Source organism: Aquarana catesbeiana, linkage group LG13 (assembly GCF_042186555.1).
Source record: "Aquarana catesbeiana isolate 2022-GZ linkage group LG13, ASM4218655v1, whole genome shotgun sequence".
Taxonomy (NCBI): Eukaryota; Metazoa; Chordata; class Amphibia; order Anura; family Ranidae; genus Aquarana; species Aquarana catesbeiana.
The window spans coordinates 47931315-47942260 of record NC_133336.1 but is presented as its reverse complement, the minus strand read 5'-3'; the positions used below and the strand labels follow the sequence as shown (position 1 = coordinate 47942260).

At 43.0% G+C, this 10946-nt stretch overlaps 1 protein-coding gene across 3 annotated transcripts in view; it reads right to left on the bottom strand.

The window, feature by feature from the left end:
• Positions 1 to 610: 610 nt before the first annotated feature.
• Positions 611 to 10946, bottom strand: part of GNG2 (G protein subunit gamma 2) — a 140108-nt gene continuing 129772 nt past the window's right edge. For all 3 annotated transcript variants that reach the window (XM_073609906.1, XM_073609904.1, XM_073609907.1), the window contains exon 4: positions 611 to 4570. In XM_073609906.1, the coding sequence (XP_073466007.1) occupies positions 4442 to 4570 (129 nt within the window). In that variant the 3' untranslated portion in view covers positions 611 to 4441. The remainder of the gene's footprint in view (positions 4571 to 10946) is intronic.

The window sequence follows — 10946 nt, the reverse complement described above, 5'->3', positions numbered from 1 at the left end:
TAATTATCAACCAGCTGTGCACCTGCAGGGTACTAATGAGGAAAAATGCAGGGTCTGCATCCCTTTAGACGTGATTTCCTATTGGGAGTATCTTACCAAAAATGAAATTTTTGTTGCAGGGAATGCCTGAAATCTGACTTGTATCTTAGTGCAGACTTCTGGGAAAATCAGTGAGCCAATCACACAAGGAGGAAATGACATATCTGGGGAGTGGTAAGTACAGCTTCTGTGTACAGAGCTCCTCCAGGTAACCATATTGCTTTGCATTTCACAGAACATTAGAGAGCTGCAGATTGAAATGGAAAGGTCATTTTTAATAACATTCAATCACAATGACTTGTATCGCAATTGTATATGCTATATTATTTTTTTTGTTTGTTTGCTATTTTTTTCCTGCACGAAAGTGGTTACCCTTTACATTTCTATCACAGGGGGTGCCTAAAATCTGACTTGTATCTTAGTGCAGACTTCTAGGAAAATCAGTGAGCCAATCACACGAGCGAGCAGGAAATCACATTTTTTGGGAGTTTTCTGTAAACCAATTGTGTACTGAATCCCTTCAGGTTGCCATATTGCATTGAAATTTACAGGAAATTACAGCGGCTGCAGATTGAAAAGGAAAGGTAATTTTTAATAACATTCAATTACAACATGGCTTGCGTAGCAATTGTACCGTATATACTATGCTAAAGGTGAATGCACCTTTAGGGTGCATTCAAACCTACAAATGTACTGGCACACCGATTAAATGTGGGGTTAAACTGGGGTTCCTGTGATTAACTGAGAGGCTAGAGCAGCCCGATATGAAAGCAATGGCAAGCTGCTGCCTCTCGTAGCATGTAATCGCTCATGCAAGTGATTGACCCTGGATGCAGACTACCTGTGTCCAAGGCTGATCACTGCATGAGAGATTACATGCAAGTGGCCACAAATACACTATATTATCAAAAGTTTTAGGGCACCTGCCTTTACACACACAGTCCGTAGGGTTCAATATTGAGTTGGCCCACTCTTTGCAGCTATAACAGCTTCAACTCTTCTGGGAAGGCTGTCCACAAAGTTTAGGAGAGTGTCTATGGGAATGTTTGACCATTCTTCCAGAAGCGATGTGGACAAGAAGGTCTGGCTCGGAGTCTCCGCTCTAAAAAATCCCAAAGGTGTTTTATCGGGTTGAGGTCAGGACTCTGTGCAGGCCAGTCAAATTCCTCCACCCCAAGACGCTCATCTATGTCTTTATGGACCTTGCTTTGTGCACTGGTCCAAATCATTTGGTAGAGGGGGGATTATGGTGTGGGGTTGTTTTTCAGGGTTTGGGCTTGGCCCCTTAGTTCCACTGAAGGGAATACTTCAGGTGTCAGAATACCAAGACATTTTGGACAATTTCATGCTCCCAACTTTGTGGGAACAGTTTGGGGATGGCCCCTTCCTGTTCCAACATGTGCCACAAAGCAAGGTCCATTAAGACATGGATGAGCGAGTTTGGGGTGGAGGAACTTGACTGGCCTGCACAGAGTCCTGACTTCAACCCGATAGAACACCTTTGGGATGAATTAGATCAGAGACTGTGAGCCAGGCCTTCCCGTCCAACTTCAGTGCCTGACCTCACAGATGTACTTCTGGAAGAATGGTCAAACATTCCCATAGACACACTTCCCAGAAGAGTTGAAGCTGTTATAGCTCTAAAGGGTGGGCCAACTCAATATTAAACACTATGGACTAAGACTGGGATGTCATTCCTTTTGGTAATATAGTGTAATTATGGGAGGCAGTAGTCGTAGGAGATCCTGCTGGGTTCTCACATCTAATCGGAGTGCGGGTGCATTTGCAGGTGTGAATGCCCTATTAAAGCTGAACTCCAGCCAGATATAAAAAAAAAAAAAAAAAAAAACACTAGTTAATGCAGGTGTGTATTCGTCTATACATATTATACATTGAAACTTTTTTTTAAATGTAAGAATCTGGATTTGACTTGATATCAGCCTGTTGCCTGTACAGGAGAGCTCAGACATTGAGAGAACCAGCACTGGGAACTGATTAGGTGTGCTGCACGAAATTGCCTTGACAAATGATTTGGGTGCTCAGTAGAGCTGAGGTCAGGGCTCTGTGCGGGCCACTCAAGTTCCTTTAAATTGTACTTGTCAGACCATATTTTATAGGGTAAAACTGTGCAGGAACTGCCATAAAGTTGGAAGTGCACAATTGTCTAAAATGTCTTTGCTGTAGTAACAAAAGTACCTTTTACTTTTGCAGTAACACCTGTTGCACCCTCCTAGAGTAAGTTGCTAGAGAGGTTCAGGTAAATTTAGCTTTTTTACCTGCTTTGTAATCATTGGAGCGGTGTATGATTATTTTTGGCTGTTCTGGGTTTCCCTGGCTGCAGGCTCAACTGTTTCCCCCTGCCTTCTAGGAGATTCTAGAATGTAGTGGGTTGGAAGAGGCAGACACTGGGCCTGAATATTCATGTGGTCTCAACAAATCACTGGGGGAGAGGATGCCCAGTAGGGGGCTGAGGATTTAATAAATAGTCTGGGGCCTGGAGCAGCAGGGTTCTTGTCCAGGAGAAGATCTGAGCCTGGGCAGCATCCTTGCAGAAGTTCATGGAGGTCCCAGCTCAGGGAGAGCTGAAGGGCCTAATTTCTGAAAGGAGCAAGAGCCAATTCAAAGGGGGTTAACTGAGGATTTGGCCTGAAGGTTGCAGAAGTTCATCGAGGTCCCAGCTCAGGGAGAGCTGAAGGGCCTAATTTCTGAAAGGAGCTAGAGCCAATTCAAAGGGGGTTAACTGAGGATTTGGCCTGGAGGTTCACAGGAGAAGTGTCTGCCCAGTATTGGACAGAGGCATCCAAGTACATAGGGACAGTATAGTCCAGAGTGTGAGAACTTAGTGACTGTTGCTGCTTTAACCATTTAAGCTTCTGCTCCAGTCTTGGTGATTTGGAACCATTCCTTTGCTCAGAGTCCCAGGGTTGCTTGTTCTCCTATGATCTGCCAAGAGGAGAATTGTTCTGAAGAGTGTAGACAAAACCAAGAGTGTCCTCTGCTTACTTAGTGCACTAATTCTGTAGTATCCTAAAGCTCACCTTGCATCCTATCAAAGAAAGTTAATTGTGCATTAAATCTTAAAAAGACATTCCGAGCCTGGTTCTTGAGTTGTGAGACTGTTTATGCTGCTTTGTGTCTGGCTGCCTTTACACCTACACGGGAAGAGAACCTGGGACAAATCTACGGGGCCCATAAGGGGTCCACGCTACATAGCTAAACTCAGTTTGGAGTGGGGTCTACAGACATTTGGTTATATAGTAGGTCCAATTTTTTAGGTCTACACAAATGCTTGACCATATAGTATATCTCAGACATGGATGGATAATATTTCAAATCATTTGGGAGGTAAAACAGCTCCCATATATGCATTTCATATAACTTATATTATTTAAACATTGGCCTGGAGCCCAGCTTTAAAAACAAATTCAAAACTGTGGAAGGACCCTGGCCTTAAATGTCTAAATTGGACAGTACTATCCTAAAACTGCCATGGTGCATTCATATGAAAATAGATGCCATTTAAACAAGTCTGGGGTAATGCTTGTTTTAGAAAGGCTTAAAAATACTCAAAAATCTAACATAGCGTTCATTATTTAATCCCATCTTTCTTTGCATTTATATCTATTACAAAATCACAATGGCAGAGTAACAATTACTTGCAGCTTATTACACTATGTGGAAAGTGAATAGTTTTACTTCCATGTAGAATGCCTTGTAAAGTTTCTACAAATTTATATTAAAAAAAATTATGGCACTAGACAATATTTTTTTTTTTTTTTGCAGAATCAAAAACTACATCAAAAATATTAAAAATTGTGGTCAGACTCCCCTGTACTTTATGAACAAAAAAATAGCAATATCATTAGTGAAAGGTGGCATCCTGTAAAGTCCCTAAGTACGTGCTGTGAAAATTTATTTGTGTAAACCATCCCAATTGTGAAAACAATTGTTGTGCTACTCTAACAATGCACAATATCAAAATATGACATATAAACACCGTTGTAAAATGTGTTTTTTCCTGCTGCTAGTAATGACAATTTAAACCTCAACATTTTTAAAATAACAGAATATCAGGAACAAAACAGTATGGTAAAAAATAATTATAATAATAAAAACAAACCTAAAGAAACAGGATCTTAACTTAAGTGTCACAAAGCTTTATACTTTACATTTTTTTTTTTCTACGACCTGGAAAAAGACAGCAAGTTTTGTCGCAAGAACTTTGTCTTGTTCCAAATGGGTGCCATGTATGTGCACATGGGCATCCGAGTTTCCAGCTATTATGTATTATTTGTTGTTATGCGGTTGCTGTTTTTCTGCAGACTGTATAAGGAGTTCTTGGTGTTAAAAATTCTAAAATTGCCATTTGGAAAGCCTGGTGGTGCAAGGCGTCACTCCCACTTCACAGGATGGCACAGAAAAACTTCTTCTCTCTAAAAGGGTTTTCTGAAGCAGGCACTGGGGTCAGTAATGGGTCTTCCTTGGCGTGGGCTTCACAGTAGGCCATCAAGTCTGCTGCTGCCTTCGATACCTTGAAAACAAAACATTTCAGGGATATTTTTTAACGTGGAAGAACATGCATGCCAAAATTTCCCCCCAGAAGATGTAATCCTGAAAAAAACTAAACCAACGTTTCCAAATTAAAAAAATAAAACCTTGGATAAAACGTCTCTACTTCCAATGGCTGGAAGCGCAACTGAAGCCAAGCCTCTACTTATCAGTTGATGGTTGATGTAAAGCAGTCTTTCCAAACCATTTTACCCCCAGAGGAACCCTTAAAAAATTTTGCAGGTCTAGAGGAACCCCTGCTAAAAATAATTTTACCTACAGTTCACAATATATTTGGGTGATCACATAAATGTAGAACATTCTATATATACAAATCATTTACATGGCTTACCTATCGCTTTAAACAAGGGAAGATGTATATTTTTTACACCCCCTGTGCTCTGAACAACAGCAAAGAAATGCAGACAATAAAAACTGTATTGTTCCCCAACATTAGTGGGCAATATAGAGGTGCCCTCTTGCATTTTTGGTCAGTGTAGGTGGGAGCTCATTTCACCATTTACTCATTGCTCAAGGAACTCCTAGCAACATCAGGAGAAACCCTGGTTGAAAAAGGCTGATGTAAAAGTAACGTTTAATGTGCATATACAGTGGCTTGCGAAAGTATTCGGCCCCCTTGAACTTTTCAACCTTTTGCCACATTTCAGGCTTCAAACATAAAGATATAAAATTTTTATTTTTTGTGAAGAATCACCAACAAGTGGGACACAATTGTGAAGTGGAACGAAATCTTTTGGATTTTTGAAACTTTTTTAACTAATAAAAAAATGAAAAGTGGGGCGTGCAAAATTATTCGGCCCCCCTTGCGTTAATACTTTGTAGAGCCACCTTTTGCTGCGATTACAGCTGCAAGTCGCTTGGGGTATGTCTCTATCAGTTTTGCACATCGAGAGACTGAAATTCTTGCCCATTCTTCCTTGCAAAACAGCTCGAGCTCAGTGAGGTTGGATGGAGAGCGTTTGTGAACAGCAGTTTTCAGCTCTTTCCACAGATTCTCGATTGGATTCAGGTCTGGACTTTGACTTGGCCATTCTAACACCTGGATACGTTTATTTGTGAACCATTCCTTTGTAGATTTTGCTGTATGTTTGGGATCATTGTCTTGTTGGAAGATAAATCTCCGTCCCAGTTTCAGGTCTTCTGCAGACTCCAACAGGTTTTCATCCAGAATGGTCCTGTATTTGGCTGCATCCATCTTCCCCTCAATTTTAACCATTTTCCCTGTCCCTGCTGAAGAAAAGCAGGCCCAAACCATGATGCTGCCACCACCATGTTTGACAGTGGGGATGGTGTGTTGAGTGTGATGAGCTGTGTTGCTTTTACGCCAAACATATCGTTTTGCATTGTGGCCAAAAAGTTCGATTTTGGTTTCATCGGACCAGAGCACCTTCTTTCACATGTTTGGTGTGTCTCCCAGGTGGCTTGTGGCAAACTTCAGACGAGACTTTTTATGGATATCTTTGAGAAATGGCTTTCTTCTTGCCACTCTTCCATAAAGGCCAGATTTGTGCAGTGTACGACTGATTGTTGTCCTATGGACAGACTCTCCCACCTCAGCTGTAGTTCTCTGCAGTTCATCCAGAGTGATCATGGGCCTCTTGGCTGCATCTCTGATCAGTCTTCTCCTTGTCTGAGCTGAAAGTTTAGAGGGACAGCCAGGTCTTGGTAGATTTGCAGTGGTCTGATACTCCTTCCATTTCAAAATGATCGCTTGCACAGTGCTCCTTGGGATGTTTAAAGCTTGGAAAATCTTTTTGTATCCAAATCCGGCTTTAAACTTCTCCACAACAGTATTACGGACCTGCCTGGTGTGTTCCTTGGTCTTCATGATGCTCTCTGCGCTTTCAACAGAACCCTGAGTGCCGGTTCACATAGGGGCGACTTGTCAGGCGACCTAGTCGCCTGACAAGTCGCCTCCCGTTCTGTGCTACGGAACCGTTCTAATAGAAGCGACGCAAGTCGCTCCGACTTAGAAAAAGGTTCCTGTACTACTTTGGGGGCGACTTGGGGCGACTTACATAGACTTCTGTACAGAAGTCGTTTTGCAAGTCGCCTCGGAAGTCGTTTGCAGGTCGCCTCGCTGAGGCGACCTGCAAGTCGTGCCGCCCCTGTGTGAACCGGCACTTAGACTATCACAGAGCAGGTGCATTTATACAGAGACTTGATTACACACAGGTGGATTCTATTTATCACCATCAGTCATTTAGGACAACATTGGATCATTCAGAGATCCTCGCTGAACTTCTGGAGTGAGTTTGCTGCACTGAAAGTAAAGGGGCCGAATAATTTTGCACGCACCACTTTTCAGTTTTTTAATTGCTAAAAAAGTTTAAAATATCCAATAGATTTCGTTCCACTTCACAATTGTGTCCCACTTGTTGGTGATTCTTCACAAAAAATTAAAGTTTTATATCTTTATGTTTGAAGCCTGAAATGTGGCAAAAGGTTGAAAAGTTCAAGGGGGGCGAATACTTTCGCAAGACACTGTACAGGGTTAGGGGCCTATGTCAAGTTTTTATTGCTATCTGTGTCCTCTCTAGGTAGATTCCCCTTCTCAATGTGTCCTGGTGACCATTGTTAATGAGGAAGGTGGAAATCTAAAGTTTTAGGCCCCTTTCACATGGACATGTCAGTGCGGTAAAACCAGCTGGTTGTGGGGCGTTTCAGCGCACCTCAGCTACCTGTCATGAAACGGAAATGGTTGCTGGACAGTTCCATCCACATTGTCATGGCCAAGATGCTGTGCTTGCGCAATGCAGCAAAAATTAAATTTAAAAAAATTAGCCATGTCACGTTTAGCAGGCAATCCTGCCTGCCAATGCACCCATAGAAGTACATGGGGCTGCGCCACAGCTGTGTCCAATTCTGTTCATTCTGACACGAGAGAGGCACATGGTCTTCTGCCAACCACAAGCCAGCTGCTGCTGACCACAGCTGTGATCCATAGCAGACTACAAGTCAGCAGCTATGCTCATGTGAAAGGGGCTTTAGAATACACCTCACTTTAGGGAGATTTCCTCTCACTTCCTGTTGCATTTCTGGAACAAGAAATAAGGAAAATCTCCCCAACAGAACAATTGCTATGTGTCGGGGAGATTTACCCTCTCTATTTGTGTTGGTGACCATTGTCACTGAAACAGAAAGGGATGGGAAACTGAACATTTTATACAGTTGTCAAAGAGACAGGAGGTAATGAGAAATCTTCCATTGGGGACATATGTTGTGCTGTCTCTCTGGGAAACACAGTAAAATGAAGGGATAGTATCCAGGATTTACCAACACCAATGAATCAGCAAGCCACTTTATTTCTCTGAGAATAGTTTCCCTTTTCCTTCCCACCTTACCCACCTCCACCATCTCACTATCGTTCCCATGTACCAATACTAAGAAGCTGGAAGTAGGACGGGTTTAGTTTCTAACTATTATTTACATACTTATTAGCGTATTCCTGGACTGCAGCACCTATAAGGGCCCATAAAAGTGCATTAAAGTGGAGTTCCACCCCCCCAAAAAAAAAAAATTAGTAATGTTCTTAAAAAAAAAAAAAAACATTTGGAGAAATTTTTTTTTTACTCACCTCTAAATGCCTGTTGCTAGGGGGTCCCTCGTAGTCTGCCTCCTTCGGTGCCTAGGCTCCTGATGTCACTTCCCACGGCGCAAGAAGGGAGATCACCTCTCCACCTCTTGTCAATCATACACAAGAGTTTTCCCCGCACCAGTGTGGATCCAAACCAGGTGTAGAGTGAATGATTCTCTCCAGAGATAAAGAGCCCCAGGTGCTGGCTAATGCTGATTCATACTATGAATAGACGAGAAATTCCGGACAGCCGCACACCAGGAAGATATTATCCAAAAAAGTTTCTTTATTGTAAAATCAGGATTATACCATGTACAGGACACCGTAGACATGATGTACAGGCAATCAGCTAACGCGTTTCGCACTTATGCCAAGTGCTTACTCATAGCTCATAGACACGTGACCAGTCCCAGATGATTGCGGGGCCAGTGGCGGTGTGGCTCGCGCATGCACAGTGGATGCCTGGCTGTGAAGCCACAGCCGGGCGCCCACAGTTGAAATGCCAGCGCCGCCGAGCGGTGGGGGGGACGAGCGAGGCTTCGATCCCCCCACATCGCTGGACCCTGGGACAGATAAGTGTCCGATTAAAAGTCAACAGCTGCAGTATTTGTAGCTGCTGACTTTCAATTGATTTTTTTAATTAATTTTTTTTTTTAAATGGGAACCCCGCTTTAGGGAGCCTACAGACACATCCTAGTGCTCACTATACAATTCCAATAGCATTTTATCATTAGCATTATTATACAGGATTTATATAGCACCAACAGTTTGCGCACCACTTTATCATTATTCTTGGCACAGGCTTACTTTAAAGTTGAAGTCCTATTGGACGAAACGCATCGGATTACTGCCAGTCAGCTCCGCACATTACACTTGCCTTTTTTTGGATTTCTTTGTGATCACATTGATTTTATTTGTACACATCCTCGGGATGTCAATACTCTATTTAAAATAAGCCCATTTATTTTGATCTACACCATGTTCTTTATCTCTCTTTTTGATGCTTTTTATGATCATTCATCAGACGAGACGTATACCATCACGACTTCCGGTGACAGGACGTCAGAGTTCAGCTTCCTTCTGAGTGTGTTTGACTCACTATCGCTGGTATGTGAGTCCACAGCCTCCGGAAAGAGTACCTACCCTTCCCCCTGGGTGGTGGATACACAACTCCAGGTGAACCCGTTGCAGATGATTGTCCACTATTGTCTCCCCTGCATAGACTCGATTCCCACCTTCTATTACTAGATGTGTTCAGCTTGTTATGTGAACATTCCGATGTGGATACAGGTGGACTTTCCTACATCAGTTGAACTTTCCTATTTTGATCATTGTGACCGTTAGCAATTGATTTTGCACATATGTTGTTTTATTCATGCACTTTAGTTCTCATATCACCCATACTGGTCATTTATGGGTTCATATTTTGGTGAACCCATACAGTGGTGAAGTACTATCCAACAAACAAGCGTATACAAGGGGAATTGTAAGGTAAGGTATACTTACCTGTGCCTGGTGTTGATCCAGCATTGTTGTGCTCGATGCATCTCTCCTCTCTGGCACAGAGACTGCAGTGGAAGCCATTGGCTCCTGCTGCTGTCAATCACAGCCAGTGAGGAGGGAGCAGGGGCGGGGCCAAGCCTCATGGTGGACACACACAGCATGGCTCAGGAGCAAGCCCGCATGAGTGCCCCCATGGTAGGCAGCTCGCTATGGTATCACTCAGTGGGGGGGGGGGGGGGGGGAGCCAGAGATGCCAGCAGGGGACCACGGAAAAGAAGAGGAAGATCGGGGCTGCTCTGTGCAAAATTACTGCACAGAGCATGTAAGTATAACATGTTTGTTATTAAAAAAAATATTTTTCCCTTTACAACTCTCAATCACTTTAAAGGCCAGAAATATAGTTAACTGAAGTGTAGGCCAGTGTAAGGGCATTTGTCTGGGAACAAGTGATGAAATTGCAAAGACAGGATGGACCAATGTGTCACCGTTCCTAACAACATGAAGTTTCAGTATTAATGTGTTATCCTGCCAATCAATGTCTTTGCTGGCAGGAAAGATGGAGACCTGGCTCCAATAGGTCATTTTCTTGTGCAGTTAAAAAACACACTTTAAGCTGAATTCCAGACAATCAGATAAATACAGAGATGAAATACACATCAGGATGACCTTGCCAAAGGATTTGTATCTCTGCCCATCAAGCCTAAGAATGAGCAGTAGTTCCGGAAGGGTACCCGAGAAGAGGAGGATCGGGGCTGCTCTGTGCAAAACCATTACACAGAGTAGGTAAGTATAACATGTTTGTTGTTTAACTGATTGCCGGCCAGCCGCCGTCATTATACTGCGGCAGGTTGGCTCGGCTGCGTGAATCGCCGTAGGTGTACGTCGGCCGGTTTAAAAGCAATAGCAGGCGCGCACTCGGCGTGTCGCTAGAGCCGATGCACGTGGCCTGTGGCCACGATGTCTGCCGGCCACCAGCGATCTCTTCACAGAGAGCCAGAACGGGGATCTGTCAATGTAAACAGAAAAATTTAAAAAAAATAATTAAATTAAGGGCGGTTGATCGCTGGCTGGCTGGCTTTTTTACTATTTTGATGTTACTTTCTATGCCTTCTGTGTAAGTGCAATTTTTATCTTCATCAAATCTGTGTATTACATATTAGACTATGGTGAGTTCTTTTTTATCTGGTAATATTGCCTTGTCTATGGCAACTGGATAACGGAGTCGCCCTATCCCTGATTGGTGTCCTGTCCACTACAT